The following is a 17,623-nucleotide window of genomic DNA, read 5'->3' as shown; positions in this document are numbered from 1 at the left end:
TATATATATATATATATATATACATGTATACATATATGTATATATACACACGTCTTCTATAATAATATGCAGATGAAATGAAATGGACAAGAAATTTCAGTAGTCAGATCACAGATTAACAGTCTGAAGAAGAACAAGTTTGCTTTCTTTAGAGGTACTCTACCCATTTTCCTTTTCTCTCACTGTATCTATACATATATATATTATATATATTTTTATATATGATAAAAAATTATTTACCAATTTCATGATTCTACTACTCTATCTACACTATACATACACTTAACAATTTGTATATGTATGTATTTGTGTATATATATATACCTATATATGTATAGGTGTATGGGTATAGGATCCTCTTTCTTTGTCACGTATGTATTTAGATAGATAGATGAATATATGGATGGATGGATGGATTGATTGATACATAGTTTCGGATTGTGGTTTGCCCTATCGATAATACCTCTAATTTCGATTTCAATTCTTAACCAATTTAGGGTTTTGTTCTTTCTTTCAATCTTCTTCGATATTGTTCTGAGATGAACATCGAAACCTGTCAATTTCTGTAATTAATTCCCACTTTCAGACCTTTCTTTGTGATTCGCTCTCTTCCGATCCTTTAACTGAGGATGCCAAACCCCAACGAACGCCTATTCCTAGACCTTTACCACCACACCCAGATGATTTTGGAACCAAAGGCATGGAATCCTTTTTTAATTAGGGTTTCTCTTTTTTAGTCATTTGGGTTTTTTTTCTTTTAATTTGATTGATTTAATTTTGGGTGATGTTTGTTCATTACATGTTCTTGCTAAGTGGTTTATGGATTAGTGGGGTTGTAATTAATGTAATTTGATGTGCTTTTTAGATCACACCAGTCTTGAGAGGGAGTCATCGCATGCAAGGTCATTCTGATGATGACATTGATCATGATACTCAGAGGAATATGGTGAGATAGCAGGGTAATTCTACTTTCTACATACATTCTTCTGTCTTTTCTACCATTTTCTTTTTGTTGTAACTTTGTTTTTCTGCTAAAATCCTCTGTTGTTTGTTGGATCGAGCTACATGTGTTATAAGAAGTGGAATTTCTTGCTCGTTTTTTATGGGCTTTTGTTTCATGTAGGGAAAGGCTACAATTTGGTTTTCAATGGTGGGAGGGCAAGTAACTCCCTATTTTGATTTGAACCAATAGCCATTATATCTGGTAGCTTAGGTTGATCGTGGATTATTTCTTTTAAATTGCCCATTAAACGTAGTAGTGTAAAATCCTCTGTTGTTTGATCAAGCTATAGCTAAAACCCTTTGTTTTCTTGCTCTTGTTTATGGGCTTTTGTTGTATGTGTTGAACGCTTCAATTTTCTTTTTCATTATGGAAACGTGAGCTTCAGCTCTTTTAGTTATTTAGCAGTGGTTCAAAAGCAAGTAACTGCCCAAAGCGCATTCCAGGGCATTAAGTGTAACTCCCTATTTAGATTTGAATCAATAACCATTATATTTGCTAGCTTAGGTTGATCTGTTGTTTATTTCTGTACAAACATTTTAACTTGTTGATCAAACGTAGTAGTTTAGGACAAATGGATAATACATCTTTAGTACTCTTCTCTAACCTAAGTTGGTTATCATCTGTAGATAATGTAATTAAAGCCAGTTGTGGGTGTTTTTTATTCATTATGTTCTAAGTTTATGCATTTTTCTTATTAGGTTTCATCTGTATCTGAAAACGGATTCAGTGAACATTCCATGAGCCATAAAGTTCCTATGAAAGGCGAGTCTGGGGCTTGTAACGTTTGTGCTGCTCCTTGTTCATTGTGTATGCACTTTAATCGATCTCTCATGGCTTCAAAAACTGAAGAATTTTCTGACGAAACTGGTCGTGTTGTAAATGTTGCTAGCCAGTACTCTGTGAATGTGGGTGACACCTCATCTTCCTTTAAGAATAAGACATGTGACAGTTTACAGCAAGCAAACAGTGAAACAAGCAACCTAATGAGTGTTAGTTCTAGTCATGATTCGTTATCTGAAAATGCTGACAGCAAAGCAGGCGTAAGATCTAAGGCTTTAGACACTGAGGTGCCTCCCGTGGTCTCTGGTGGAATTAATGGAGAGATTGGAGTTCCCCCTAAAGCAGTTCGTACTTACCCACAAGGTTTCTCAATTAAGTGCGAGGATTCCAAAGTTGTAGAAGCTCATGATGATGACATTTCATGTGTTAGTAGAGCTAATGACACATATGTTGCAATCAGTAATAGTAGCAAGAATGTAGACAAGAAAACTCTTTCAGGTAGTTCAGCTTCAGTTAGTAATTTAGGTTTAGAAGAATCAAAAAAGAGACACGAGTCAAAAGTATGTGAGACGCCAGTTTCAAAAGATGCAGATGCTAGCAGTAGCTACTCTAAGGTGCAATGCTTCTACTTTTGTCCTTGCAGTGTTAATATTTGCCACTTAAATTACACTTTACTGACTTTTGAGGAGGTTTGATGCGTATTTACAGGAAAAATTAGTTGATTGCACTTCTGAACAAATTGGTGCCTCATCGAAAGGAGCTGCAGCAGCTGTTGATGGTGTTTCTTCTCAGAAATCTCCTGTCCATACTGATAATCCCACAACAATATCACCGAAGCTGGAAGCAGAGATCACTAGTGATATTCAGGAGTCAACAGGCAAAACTTTGAAATGTTCAGGTCAAGGTGAGAGAGATGAGAAGTCAAGTGAATTTGACGTGCCGGAACCTCCTTTGAAAACCGAATATGATGATAGTGATGAATCGGACATTGTGGAGCATGATGTAAGTAGTGAAGTTATTTTATTCCATTAATATATCTCATAGTGACAATTTTTTTTTTGTTTCATTTCCCTTGTGATTATGTTTTCTATGAAGACTTTTGTTGCATTTTTCATTTACTTTGTATATTATGGTTCCTTTGGTCTCTTAATAGTTATAGGGTTATAGCATGAGACTTCATACATTTTTGAGACATTGACTCACTGAAGTGAATTGTGAATTGCATTCAAAAGAGGAAAAAGAAAAATGTAAACTGATGTGCTCTTTAGTTTTGTGGGTCTCAGTAGGACTGAAGAAGGAGTTTGTGACTTGGAAATGTAGTTTTGATTCCAGTCATCTTGGTCTCTCTTCACCATTTTTTCTTAACTCATTTCTGAATTTGTTTTGAACCAACACAACAACATTGTGTTCCACTCCAAAATTCTTGAAGTTCTTTTATGTATAAATTTTAATATTTTTATTTATCTCAGGGTATTTCCAAAGATTTTCCAATAAATTCGAATTTATTGTATATTACATATTTCTTCACTACAGTGTTCAAATTTTGAGTCATTAACTTCTCTGATTTCTTTTGTTGAGAACAGGTTAAAGTATGTGATATTTGCGGGGATGCTGGTCGTGAAGATATGCTAGCTATATGTAGTAGGTGTAGTGATGGCGCAGAACATACGTAAGATTAATCCATCCTCTTCACATGTATTCTTCTGTTGGTGTATTTTTTGTTGCTTTGTTTGTTAGGATTATTTGAATTCACATTTTGACATTTCTATTGCTATAATAGCTATTGCATGCGAAAAATGCTGAGGAAGGTTCCTGGAAGTAATTGGATGTGCGAAGAATGCAAGTTTGCTGAAGAAATCAATAGCCAAAAGCAAGGTAATGCCTCAAGAGTAAAAAATGCTTTAAAATTCTATTCTATTGTGAAAAGACACTTATTCTCTATCGATATGTGTGTAACTTTTAGAAGTGGAGGGAAAGAGAATGAGCAAAGCCAGTTCAAGTACACAAGTTCCGTCCAAGAGACATTTAGAAAATCTAGAAGCAACCCCTGCTGCAAAAAGGCAGGCCCTTGAGTCAAGTGTAGGATCACCTAAATCCTCCAGCTCTAACAGAGTGCCATCGCTATCACGTGAGTCTTCATTTAAGAACTCAGATAGGGAGAGAATAAGGCCTGCGCGACCGGCATCTTTAGGCAAGCAATCTGCTAATGATATGCTTGAAAGTTCACGCTCTCCTGCAGCTGGTCATCACATTCAAAAGGGTGAGCAAACAGCCTTTTGCAACTTGTACATATTTCACATTTATTTTTGTAATTGTTCTACTTTCCATCTTTTTTTATGTAAGAGTAAATTTATTTGTTTTGTTCATCCACATATTTTTATTGTTGCTTCTCTCTCTGAGAACCAAGAATATATTATTTTTGTACAGGAGCACTGTTTAAGTCAAAATCATTTAGCGCCTCAAATTCCAAACCAAAAGTTAAACTTGTAGATGAAGTTATTCCTGAAAAGCAAAGGGGAAGTAAAGAGCACATGTCTCATGATACGAAGGAGAGGCCTGGAAGACTGATAAGCAAATCAATGTCATTTAAATCTACAAACACGGGGCGCTCAAGTGCCGGTGATTCGAAAGTAAAAATGCTTTCACCTAGGTTTGCCCCTGCTGTTGATATAAAAGGATCGAAACAAGTGAGAGAGCGGCCTACATTTGAGAGAAAACATTTATCCAGACTAGATCGCCCCCCTGTTTGCTCAACAACTAGCTCTACTGTTTCAACTCCTAAGGCTGACCAAGCATCTCGTGTTGAATCCAGTCTGATTTCTTTTGCTAGTAATAATCGAGATTTAAAAGTTCAATCTGAAGGAAAATCAAGTACATCAAAATCAATTGGTAACCTAGCTCGTAAACCTGTAGAGACTCCAGTTTCTTCAGGTATGATGTGACATTTTGATGGAAGTGTCTGAGTTGCTATATTTGTTTTTCAAAATCACATTTGTTATAGTTTCGTTGCTACTTATCTATACCATCACATATTATTTTTGACTTGCTTTAAAATATATATTTTGTTGAGTAATGTAAGCGTTTGGTATTGAATTTTTATTTTTATTTTTTGAATTGTAGTCGGAGTTTCTTGTGCTAGCGGAGTTAACAACTCTGGTACTGAAGCGAAATCAAATCATAATATCATCAAGGATGAAGCCTTATCTACCTGTTCATTTAATTCTGATAAACCATCTAACAATGTCGATGGAGTTATGGAGGATGGGTTAACTCGATCACAGGATATAACACAACAGACAGAGAAACTAAAGGAGAGCGCTGCTGTTCGCCCAAGGCCGACTATTACAACTAGTTCTAAAAGTACCGTCTGTCAAAAATGTAAAGAAATCGGCCATTCTGCAGAGTCTTGCACAGGTGGAAGTTCACAGGCCTCTGGTATTGATTCTTCTGGTGCTAGAAGTTCTAGGGAGGAGACACAAAAGGGCAGTAGATTGAAAGATGCAATTCAAGCCGCTTTGCTTAGAAAGCCTGCAATACATAGAAGAAAAAGAGTTGACGAGCTTTTGACACCAAACTCAGATTTGAATTCAGAAATATCCAGTCAAGACCAAACATTGTCTCTAAATAAGCCAAAAAATATTATTCCTCCTGAAGGAACATATGAAATGCGGCAAGCAGTTCCAGTGAGTACCGCCTGTGATTCTATCCATACAACTGCGAGCAAGATGATGCATCAGACTGTGCCTACACCAGATTCTAAATTCTCTTGTAAAGTAGAGGATTCGGAAGTAGTTGTCCCCTCTGTCGTAAAACCTATGGTGAAGGATTTTATAAGTTATGCACTGGCAACGTCGCCTCAACTTCTGAAGACGCCAGCCATTCCAGAATATGAATACATCTGGCAGTAGGACTCTCTTTATTGCCATTTATTTGTGTTTTTCATATGCAGAGTTTATTTATTTCTCCTTCCTTTCTTTTTTCATTTTTTTCAATTCTTGTTATTTTTCACGTACAGGGGTTGTTTTGAGATCAATAGAAGTGGCAGCTCTCTCGATTTATGTGGTGGAATCCAAGCACATTTATCAACTTGTGCATCCCCCAGGGTACTTGAAGTAGCAAGCAAATTTCCACAGAAACTCTTACTGAGTGAAGTTCCTCGCCTGAGTGCATGGCCAGCACAGTTTTATGATGGCGGTGCTAAAGATGACAACATTGCTCTCTACTTCTTTGCCAAAGATCTCGAGAGGTTAGTATTTATATTCTCTAGTCTTGATCGGTTCTGATCACACATTTAACTTTTATTCCTTAGTTTGAAGTTTTGTATGATTGCTACCTTGCAGCTATGAGAGAAATTACAAGGGCTTGTTGGATGGTATGATCAAGAATGATTTAGCTCTTAAAGGAAATCTTGCGGGTGTTGAAATTCTAATATTCCCCTCGAATCATCTCCCAGAGAATTCACAACGTAAGAATATTTTTGAAGATATGTTTTTCACTACATGCTTTATAAACAATTGTTTTGATTTGATTGCTGGCCGTTCAATTTCGTTACACTCAAAACACAGAATATAAATAGGATAGTATAGCATGTTTTTATGTGGCTACTGCAAGTTTTAACAGGAAAGGATATTAATCACTGTGTTTGCCAACTATCTACATTTACTACTCTTTGTGGCACGAGCACACAGATGAGATTTTTGTGCAACTCAACTTTTATACATTAGATGCAAAAATATAATAATATTTAAACACTCCATTGTGGATTTATATGGACAGAAAGATGTATTTTTATGTATATATGGGTATGGACCTGTAGTTGAATATAACAGCCAACCATTTTTTTATTTTCGTGTTGCGGTGTAATCATGCCTCTCGTTATTGATGTGCCTTTTGATTTAGGTTAAACACTAATTAATTTGAGTTTCCCAACTTGTTCTACTATTGCCAGGTTGGAATATGTTATTCTTCTTATGGGGTGTGTTCAGGGCAAGGAGGCCGCGTTCCGCTGATTCATCCAAGTTACATCTCCCCAATTATAGTACGATGTCCATGGACAAATATGCACCTAAAGCTGTCATGACAGTGTCGGATACACTCTGTTTACCCAAGTGTATAGATGAAGAATCTTCAGCAAGTGACAGATATTGTAGTCCGGTCTTAGCTTCTAGTCCAAGTGATCAGGCATGTGCTGGAATTAGCGGAGATTGCAACAACCAAAAAGTTTCTGAACCAGTGTGTTCGGGATTAAAAGCTAACTCAATTCTGGAAGATAGTATAGTTGACTTAAAATACATAGGCAATGTGGTCACTCCAAGCGGAATGGTGAGACACTTGACCTTTCTTTCGTAATATATTTTAAAAGAAAAAAATGTTTCCTTCATAGTTCTCTACATCATGTTTGGCATTATAATCTGCTCTTCTTGTTAGTATGTTTGCCTTTTATATTCCGGGTAGATTTGTCTTATTTAAAAAACCCTTTCTGTGAGAAGACTTTTATATGTATAGTCAGGATTGTGTTTGACATTTTCTCATCTTGGTGGAAACATTTTTAAGCAAACACGTGTTGCAGGCTTGACTAATCTGATTTTCACGTGGAAGATTGAACTTTTGTAATGTTCTTTTTTGTCATCCTCAGTTTTTGAATTTATTTATTTTCCAATAGGTATTTTAATAATTGATTTGTCTTTCAACATGTTTCGAGCATTTAGAATATATGAATTTTCTTTTGTTAAGCTTATCGTGTTTTTGGCCTTGTTTCTGCAGCAAGAAATAAGTCCTCTAGAGAACAGGCCGACCACAGAGCCGAAACCTTTTGTTGCTATCACCAAAGCAAACAGCTCTAACATAGGTGAGGAAACGAAAATGCATTGCGATATCAAGGATACCTCATCTTCAACACCGAAGATTCTTCCATCTTTAAATGACGATGTAGAACTTACAGAAACAGATTGCGAGGAAAAAAGTTTAGACGGAAGAATTGGTGCCACTGCCAGTACTGTCGGTGATTGTAGGGCTTCAGATGGAACTAATAGAAGTGGTGGAGCGCAGGGAGATAATGATGGGTTTGTGAATAAGAAAACAGCGTTAGTAACGGATTTGAACAGCATAGAAGTTGAGTGTTCGTCGGACAGCATAGGAGTTGAGTGTTCTTCTATGGAAAGGAAACGGCCTCACATAGATCTTTCAGAGGCCCCTCAAGCTTCAAATGTTACAAGTCAGAACAGTACTCCTTGGAATGGAGTTAATAATCTGCTGTTAGATGAAGAAATTTTCGTGAAGAGGCGAAAAACTGTTCCAACTGACGTGTACGGTTGTGGTAGTCATAGTTGTAGTAGAGATTCTCTTGGATCAAATAGGAAGAATTCGAGTCCCTACTTATCTACAACAGAGGAGAAGAGATGTGTCGAAGCTTGTGATGAGAAAGTCATCCCCGAGGACTTAGGAACGACCGAAAGGCGCTTCTTTCCCGTGGATTCACGTCAAGGAAACAGCTCTGCAGGTTGGAAGAATATGGTGTTGGGCGGAAACGATGATGGGTTTCCAAATTTGGAGCTCGCGTTAGGAGCAGAGACAAAACCGCCGCTACAGAGTAACAAAGCTATGCCATTCTTTGTGGGTTTGGTTGATAAGAAAAACAAACAGGAGAAGCCTCCTCCAGATAAACCGATAGAGGTTAAAGAGGAAGACGATTCTTCATCCCTTAAATTGTCTCTTTCGTTCCCATTCCCGGATAAAGAAGAAGCTGTTCCAGTTAAAGCAGTAGCGAAATCGGAACAACCGGGGGACAACAGACATCATCATAATAACCATCCTCCTCCTGTGAATACCTCATTGCTCCTGTTTGGGGGTTTCCCAGAAAAATAGAATGTACATTATATTATTACTTAGTATTATTATTATTATTATTATAATATAGTTATTATTATTATTATGATTAATAATAATAATACTTAAGAGAAAGAGAGAGAAAGAGAGAGAGTTCACTTCACAATCCAAATACCAGCACAGCAGAGGGCTTTGGTGGTTGGGGCCTTGGGGGCATTTTAGGAATTTGTTCATATCCCATTACACAACAACAACAAGAAGTTACTAATAATTTTTCTTTTTACCTTTTAGTCATCAGTCAACTTTGGTCTCTCTTTCTTTTCTTTTTTTTTTAATATTTTTAGTGTTTAATTTTGGGTGGGTAAAAGGGTTTGATCATATCTTGGTTTTTGACTGTTTTTTGTATATAAAGAGAATGTGATAGCCGCCGGCATAATTTGGAGACAATAGGAAATGAAATGGCAACAAAGGAAAATGGACATCTTCTTGTTCTTTTGAGTATCTTTCTTTTTTTGGGTTTAAAATTTGTTTTACCTTTCATTATTGATTACTTAAGCAACTATGATGTGTTGTGGGGGTTGTTGATGGCTTTAAGATTTTGTGTTTTTGGAGCAATGAATGAATGATATGATATTGAGGGGGCCATAATTTGGGTTATGATATGTTAGTTTGACACAAATTCAACATGAGATTTGTAGGTTTGATGCAAGACAAATTTATGGAGTCTGTGTTTTATCAATTTTTTGTGATGCAATGTCTTTGTGTCAGTGAAATTAAGTAGGTTTGACACGACACAATTCATGTGAGTTGTGTGTTTTATAAATATTTTGTGTCACATGTTGTGTTAGAATTGGTAAGATTTTAGTAAATTCAAGATTTTAACATAACACGTTAACACTTGCTTCTAGGGTTAACATTTGGGTCGGATTTGGCCCAAACTTGGCTTGCGAAAAGATTTGATCATTGAAGAAAATTCATATAAAATAGGCGGGTTGAGTTGAACTCGTTACTAATGAACAGACGAATACTTGCTCACCTTCCCTCTCTCTTTCTCTCGGACTTTAACCTTTGTTCTCCCCCAACCTTCAGGGAAGACTCGAAACTCATGAGCTGATGAAACACGTGGCCTTCACGAGCGAGTATAGGTGTAATTTTTTTCCCTAAAACCCATGAATCTGAAATTTGTAAAATCTACTCGATGTTCAACCATACTTTTTCTTTTTGAAAGAAATATTCAACCCTATTTCTTTGAAAAATATTGAACATTGCTATTAAGTACTAGTGGTGTCGAATATGTGATACACTTAATTACACGAAATGACAACTAGTAGTGGTGCTTGAACACCACTAATCACTAGTGGTAATGGTAGCACATGAATGTGCTAATGAGGACTAGTGATTAGTGGTGTTCAAGGTGCTAATGGGCACGCAGGTTAGCGATATTTCTTAAATATTATATTCTTAATAATATATATGAGATTCGTTACTTAATTACACCAATAACAATATGACATGAACGAGAGTACTAAGCACTAATGATGCCCTTTAGTAATTCTCTTTTTCAAATATTACCTACACCTACGTGGTATAAAATTAGGGTAAATAGTATTTTGGACCGTGTGTTTTGCAAAAGTTACCAATTGAACCATCTCTTTTGTTAAATGACGAAATAAATCCTAGATTTTTCAAAATAATAAAAATATGATCCTGAGCTCAATTAACAAAAACATTACCATATACATTTTCATGTGCTACCATACATAATTTACAAACAAAATCATTGTCCTTTTTTCTCTGAAAAAAAAAATCAGCCCTTTTCCATAATTTTTTAATTAATTATATATTATTGGAGTGATCTCTTCAATCTACTTTTATAATCTTTTAGTCAATATTCATGTAAGAAAATACAAGCCAATATGTATTTTTTAATTTTTTTTATGCCGGTGTTCGTTATACTTACAACATTATCCCTATAAATAATTATAAAAAAAATATCACCATATAAATTTATAATTTTTTTAATAGTTTACAATGTTAAAATATCAAAAACGTTTATTTTCGATACTGTAAATTACTCGAAATTTTCTAAAATCTTACCGAGATGATATTTTAACTACAATAAATATCTCTATAAAAAAATTGAAAAAAAAAAAGATTTCCACATTTGATTTCATGAAAATTGACTAATAAATTATAATTAACACTTTATTTTTTTCATTTTAAATCCTCATATAAATAAAATAAAAATTCTATTACAAAATAAGTTTGAAAAATAATGAAAAAAAATGGGCGGATTAATCGATACTCCATTCATTTTATTTCATTCTTTAAATTAAAAAATAAAATATATATTTTTTCCAAAAAAAATAAAAAGAATATATTTTTGTGTATAAATATAAATATAATTGGTGTAAATGAAATAATCAAAGATCTCTTCTTCTGTAATTTCTTCATCTTCATTCATCCATGGCTACTTGCTTTGCTCCTTTGTCCCTCTCTTCCGTCTCTGGTAACAATCTCTCTTATTCCTTTTAGGGTTTTCTTTACGTTCATATGATTGATTTTATTTTATTGATTAATTTGATTGATTTGCTTTTAGGAAGAAGATCTCATCTTCATCCCAATCTCAAGGTTTTCCCAACTAAAGCATCAAACTTTAGAATAATTCAAACTAAATCCAAGTCAACCAACCGCAATTTCTCTGTTCGTTCAGAATACCGGTACCCCCAATTTCGTTTCTTCAAAATCTATTTTCTATACCCCTAAATTATAGTCTTGGATTTGAAGAAAGTTTACTCTTTTTTTGATTTTTTAGGGATGATGATGGTAATAGAGGTGGTGGTGGTGGTGATTTTGTGGCTGGGTTTCTTCTTGGAGGTGCTGTGTTTGGTACCTTGGCCTATGTATTTGCTCCACAGGTCATTCATTCCCACATTTGCATATGCTATTATTATTATTCTCTATTTACATAAATTGGATATGGGTTGTTTGAATCTCAAACTTACTTTCTCTTGCATGAAATTGAACTTTTAGATGATTTGAGTTTGAATTAGGAAAGTTCAAAACTTGGGATATTCTCATGTCATGACATTTATAAACTTACTTTCTCTCCAGCATGAAATTAAGTATGTTGTAATACGTAGTATTGTATTTTATTATATTTATACAATATTTTTAGATAATATTATGTTAAATTTTAATTTATACTGAAATAATATATATTTATATGATTGTAAAAGTTAATATCACATATAATTTTTCATATAAATACGACATAAGATATAATTTAATATAATACTATACAATACAATAAAATGTAATACGACGCACCGAAAGAACCATTAGATGATTAAGTTTGGTACCTTGGCTTACCTATTTGTTCCACAGGTCATTCATTCCTTCATTTGCATATGCTATTATTATTATTCTCTATTGATTTTTTTGTTCTTTACTTGCTCAAATTGGATATGGGATTTATAGTTTTATCTCTTGAAAAGTGTTGTTTCACTCTCCGAACTTATTTTTCTCTTGCATGAAATTGAACTGTTAGATGATTAAGTTTGAATTAGGAAAGTTCAAAACTTGGGGTAGTCTCTATAGACTTTTGCTTCAATTTTCCTCCCATGATTCCATGGTGGGAATTCACACTCATCATTCATTCAATGATAGGGAGATGGATACTCAAATCTTTCTTGTGCTTAAAATCCCTCTGAAATGTTGGTTTTGGTTGGTCACTATGTGTTATGTGTTTTTGTTGTTTTGGTATCAATACATCTCTCTTACTAGCTTATTATCAGGCTCAGCTCTTCTCTTTTCTGGTTTGTATAATTTACTTTGCATCTATTCATGATGATACAACTTTCACGACTCCATTTTCAAGTTGAAGTTTTCATCAAATCCACTAGATTTTTTTTTGTGCGAAACATTCATTTTGTATCAAATGTGTTGTTTCTTTTATTTGAAATGCATGGCTTACACACGCAGATTGTGGTTTATTTTTCTCTTGCATGAAATAGAAGTTTTAGATGATTAAGTTTGAATTAGCAAAGTACAAAACTTGGGATATTCTCTATAGACTTTTGCTTCAGTTTTCCTCACACTCATCATTCAATGATAGGGAGATGGATAGTCAAATCTTTCTTGTTCTTTCTAAGCATCTCTCCCAAATGTTTTTTTATGTGTTTTTTCTTAACATCTCTGTTACTAGATTATTTTCAGCTCTGCTCTTTTCTGTGAACTTTCTGGTTTGTACAATTCACTTTGTATCTATTCTTTTCTTGGTGAATTCCTTTTGTACCAAATATCTATGCAGTGTGTGCTGAAGGTTGGCTTAGACAAATGCACGGTTTTTTTATGTTTTGTTTTGTTTTAAAGTTGGTGGGTGATACTACACACACAGAGATTGGGGTTTACATTTTCTTTTCGGTGGTTGGTTATAGATTAGAAGATCTCTTCTTAATGAAGATGAATATGGATTTCGAAAGGCCAGGAAACCAAATATGTTATTATTATTCTCTGTTGATGTTTTTTTTTTCTTTATTTACTCAAATTGGATATTTGGTTTATAGCTTTATTTCTTGAAAAGGGTTGTTTCAATCTCCGAACTTATTTCTTACTGCATGAAATTGAACTTTTAGATTATTAAGTTTAAATTAGGAAAGTCCAAAACTTGGGATATTCTCTATAGACTTTTGCTTCAGTTTTACTTCCACTGTTGATCAGCCTCACATGATTCAACTGTGGAAAATCACAAAACAAAAAGTCCATTCAGTAACTTTTGCAAAGCACAGAGCTTAAAATAATATTTACCCATAATAATATTCTCTATTGATCTTTTTTATTCTTTATTTACACAAATTGGAAATGGGATTTATAGCTTTATCTCTTAAAAAGGGGTTGTTTCAATCTCCAAACTTATTTTCTCTTGCATGAAATTGAACTTTTTGATGATTAAGTTTGAATTAACAAAGTACAAAACTTGGGATATTCTCCCTTTTATATATCTTTATACACTTTTGATTCTGTTTCCCTCCCACTGCTAATCAGTCTCACATGATTCCATTGTTGGAATTCACACTCATCATTCATTCAATGATAGGGAGATGGATTGTCATATCTTTCTTGTGCTTAACATTCCTGTGAAATGTTGGTTTTGGTTGGTCACTATGTGTTATGCCTTCTTGTTTTGGTATCAATACATCTCTCTTACTAGCTTATGATTCAACTTTACAACTCCATTTTCAAGTTGAATTTCATTTTGTGAAAAATTCATTCTGTATCGAATATCTCTATGCATTGTGTGCTGAAGGTTGGCTTAGGCATTGCTTCTTTCATTCGAAATGTATGGCTTATTGTTGTTTTGTTTTAAAGTTGATGGGTGATATTACACACACACACACAGATTTTGTTGTTTACATTTTCTTTTTGGTGGTTGGTTATAGATTAGAAGATCTCTTCTTAATGAAGATGAATATGGATTTCGAAAGGCCAGGAAACCAATATATTACGATGAAGGCTTAGAAGTAAGCTAATGGCAAAGGTTTTTTGTTCTCTTTTCTGGCTAGTTGAATATGCAAATTTCCTTACTCCGTTTCCTTTTTGCTTGAAATCAGAGAACCAGGCAGACTTTAAATGAAAAGATCAGTCAGCTCAACTCGGCCATTGACAATGTGTCTTCCCGTCTCAGAGGTGGAAACAACTCTCCCCAAGTGCCTGTTGAAACCGATCCCGAAGTTGAGGCTACCATATGAGATAGGTTTCGGTCTGCTTTGGGGGTCAAGTAGCTATGGTTGGACAGCAGAATCTGAACGGTTGAAGATCACATGTATCGATGTGTGGTTAAGTGGTCCGGCCTTAATTTTGCTTGGTGGTTGTTTTTTCAATTGCAGAAATGAACTTGGTCTCATTGTCAAGTATAGTTGAACCTAACCATGATGACATTGTTTTTGACTTTTGGGTTTCAATTTCATATAGATTATAGTTCTCATAGTGATGCATTTGGTGATATGGGTTTATTTGAGTGTTCATTCTTACTTTCTCTCCCAAGTCAATACATAAAAATCCACAAATCAACAAGAAATATTGACTAGACCAAATTAAAAAAAAAAGTCTCTTTATTTGTTCTTAGGTTTTTTGTCCAAGACAAACTAGATCTTCAATAGGACCTTGACACAGTCTTCATGCTTCAACAACTGAAATGCTTTGGTAATATCAGCCATTGAAACTTCATGAGTTAAAAGCTCATCTAGCTGGAATTCCTGCAAAAAAGAATGAAGCCAAAAAAATTATGTGATCTTTTTTGATGAATGCTTATGCATTGTATGATATGGAAAATTTATATAGGCTTTCTTGTTTACCTTATTTCTCCATTTCTCAAATACAATAGGAAGGTCTGTTTTGGCTTTGAGCCCTCCGAAAATGGAACCTTTCAAGGTTCTTCCGGTCAGTAGAGCGAGATTGTTGATTTGCAGGGTTGGTGCATTTGATACACCGATTACAATGGCTTTGCCTTTTCCAATTTTTGTGGCTTCAAGTGCCTCATTAATCAAGTGTGGGAGGCCGGTGCACTCGAAACAATAATCCACACCCATCCCACCAGTTGAGTCCTTAATAAGTTCTGAAACAGACTTGTTTGAATGAAGAAGAGGATTTATGAAGTCAGTAACTCCAAAGGCCTCTCCTTTCTCCTTCCTTCTTTGGTTCTTATCAATGCCAATGATCTTAGTCGCTCCTCGCATTCTCGAGCCTTCCACCACTCCTAAGCCAACTGCGCCAAGGCCAATGACAGCTACAGATGACCCCTCTTCAATCTCAGCCTCCTTCCAAGGGGCACCAAAACCAGTTGAGAAGCCACAAGAGAGGAAGCTGGCATGGTGCAAGTTGAGGGGAGCTGGATCAAGCTTAAGGACAAAGTTGGCATCCACAACAGTGTATTCTGACCAAGTAGAGCAAGAAAAAGCATGGTACAACATTTGGCCATTGACAGACATTCTTGAAGTGTTGTTGGGCATTAAGCCACTAATGTTCAATGGATATTTGAGGCACATGTTTGTCTTTTCAGACAAGCAATTTTCACACTCACTACACTCAGACATATATGTTGGAATCACCAAATCTCCTTGTTTCACACTTGTTACTCCCTCCCCAATGCTCTCCACTACTCTGCATTGTATCACGTCAAGTAATTGGTGAAAATAGATCATTTTTATGTATCTAGTAGAACCTTTATATAAGAATACTCTATTTAAGAATAACCTCAATTAGAAGTTTTACTATATATATAAATATTTTAAGATACGTAGATTTGACATACCCTACACCTTCATGGCCTGGTACTCTAGGAAAAAGTGGTTGTAGAAGAAGAAAAGGAAAGCTCAACCACACAAGTCAACTTTATTATCATAATCAATAAGCAAAAGAAAGAATTTTGAGATATATAGAGTAGAGTAAATACTATTTTGAATTCTGTATTTTGTAAAAGTTACCAATTAGATCTTCTATTTTGTTAAATGATAAAATGGATCTTGTATTTTGTAAAATGGTACAAATAGGACCATGAACTGATTTTTTATTAAAATAAAACTTAATAATAATCCAATCAAAAGATGTTATGACAAAACTGGTAATATTTTTTGTATATGTTCGTGTTAGAAATTGTCTTCAAGTTGATTATATTAAAAAAAATAGTCAAAAATTGAGCTCATGGTCCTATTTTTATCCTTTTAAAAAATATAAAATCTATTTTGTCATTTAACAAAACAGAAGATCAAATCGATAATTTTTACAAAATACAAGGTCCAAAAGTATTACCCTATCTATTATGTATATAAGAAGATATAGAAGAGACCATTGGGAATCCTTGAGTGCAGAAAAAGATATCAGTATGGCAAATACTAGCATAGATCATCTTCAACCTAACTTCATTTCCTTTTGGTGCCTCAACTTGTATCTCTTCTAACTTTGGTGCCTCCCCACTTCCCCAACACACCACACCTAACAACAACTCAAATTCAAACACAACAACATACTAATTAACTAATTAATTAATATTAACAATACATATATATATATACATAGGGAGAGAGACAAAAAAATGTTTGTAGGGGGGCAAAGTGCAAAAAAAATATTTTTAGGGAGCTAAAAAACAAATTTATAATAAAATATAAAAAAAATTACAAAATTATAACTTAATTTTGAAAAAATATATTTGAGAGGCATATTGAATACATAGATTCGTCCCTGAATATATGAATAAATATAGATATGACTTTCACTTCTTACATTACATACCTTTGCATGTTAAGAGTTGTGAGGTCTCCATTATCACCCTTTCTTCTTATGGGGTTTAGATTTTGGCCTGAAAATCACTTTGTTCCCTCTACTTAGCTACCTCTTTTCTTCTCTTCTCTTTTTCATTGCAAATAAGTAAGCATAATAAGGAAAGTTAGGAGGTTAGTTAAGGCAAGTTTGGCAATGCCTAAAGGCTTTAAAAATCATTACTTTGTGATGAGATAAAAACTCTCCTATTGCTATCTATAGAGACACAAGCAAGGCCACATCATCAATTATATAAAAAAAAAAAAAAAAAAAAAAAAAAGAAGCAAGGACACATTACCTATCCTCCACAGAAAAGCCCAATTTTCCACAATTTTAACCAAAAAAATAAAGGTTGTACCTTTGGACTTGGGTTTAGGCCTAAAGAAAATCCAAAATTAGGTCCCACTAAGGTGAGTAACATCCAATACTAATCCAATCCTATCCAATTATAATTGGATTAGATTGGATGTTAAAAGTTAGATTCTAATTGGATTGAATCGGTTCTTATATGTCATTCTTAAAATTTAATTAAAAACTGATTTGATCCAATCCAATTACATTTATATATATTTTAATTATTTTTAGTGGATTTTTTGTATGTGTTGAATTTGTAACATTTAATCATTTTGTATATTTATTTTGATGATGTTTTTTTCTATTTTTATTTTACTTATTTCGAACTTTTAGTTGCATTACACT

The 17,623-nt window shown here is 34.3% G+C and overlaps 3 protein-coding genes across 15 annotated transcripts; 2 read left to right on the top strand and 1 right to left on the bottom strand.

Moving 5' to 3' along the window:
• Positions 1-9,109, top strand: LOC115716575 (protein PARALOG OF AIPP2). Of its 12 annotated transcripts, none has more exons than XM_030645400.2 (13): positions 1-154; positions 866-946; positions 1,731-2,397; positions 2,492-2,785; positions 3,367-3,452; positions 3,564-3,658; positions 3,747-4,043; positions 4,211-4,714; positions 4,904-5,687; positions 5,799-6,029; positions 6,124-6,248; positions 6,732-7,105; positions 7,547-9,109. In XM_030645400.2, exons 2-13 carry the CDS (start codon positions 912-914, stop codon positions 8,645-8,647), a joined length of 4,593 nt encoding a protein of 1,530 aa, XP_030501260.2. In that variant the 5' UTR covers positions 1-154; positions 866-911; the 3' UTR covers positions 8,648-9,109. The 12 variants fall into 12 exon arrangements, with proteins under 12 accessions (XP_030501260.2, XP_030501257.2, XP_030501265.2 ...); XM_030645397.2 differs by having other exon boundaries at positions 1,702-2,397; XM_030645405.2 differs by having other exon boundaries at positions 57-154; positions 866-959.
• A 1,833-nt stretch (positions 9,110-10,942) lies between these two features.
• On the top strand, positions 10,943-14,596 carry LOC115716319 (uncharacterized). Of its 2 annotated transcripts, XM_030645083.2 has the most exons (5): positions 10,943-11,117; positions 11,208-11,328; positions 11,424-11,526; positions 14,050-14,130; positions 14,221-14,596. In XM_030645083.2, exons 1-5 carry the CDS (start codon positions 11,075-11,077, stop codon positions 14,356-14,358), a joined length of 486 nt encoding a protein of 161 aa, XP_030500943.2. In that variant the 5' UTR covers positions 10,943-11,074; the 3' UTR covers positions 14,359-14,596. The 2 variants fall into 2 exon arrangements, with proteins under 2 accessions (XP_030500943.2, XP_030500944.2); XM_030645084.2 differs by lacking the exon at positions 14,221-14,596 and having other exon boundaries at positions 10,960-11,117; positions 13,048-14,130.
• Positions 14,597-14,703: 107 nt separating this feature from the next.
• LOC115716320 (CYP enzymes assisting alcohol dehydrogenase) lies at positions 14,704-17,119 on the bottom strand. The gene is made up of 5 exons (XM_030645085.2): positions 16,898-17,119; positions 16,456-16,600; positions 15,921-15,959; positions 14,965-15,769; positions 14,704-14,865 (listed from the first exon to the last, which is right to left on the bottom strand). The coding sequence occupies exons 1-5, from the start codon at positions 16,926-16,928 to the stop codon at positions 14,755-14,757; spliced, it is 1,131 nt and encodes a 376-aa protein (XP_030500945.2). The 5' UTR covers positions 16,929-17,119; the 3' UTR covers positions 14,704-14,754.
• Between the last annotated feature and the right edge of the window lie 504 nt (positions 17,120-17,623).

The sequence above is a fragment of the Cannabis sativa genome, chromosome 5 (assembly GCF_029168945.1).
Source record: "Cannabis sativa cultivar Pink pepper isolate KNU-18-1 chromosome 5, ASM2916894v1, whole genome shotgun sequence".
NCBI classification, from domain to species: domain Eukaryota; kingdom Viridiplantae; phylum Streptophyta; class Magnoliopsida; order Rosales; family Cannabaceae; genus Cannabis; species Cannabis sativa.
Note: the sequence above shows the minus strand (reverse complement) of the source record. Positions and strands in the feature narration are given on the sequence as shown.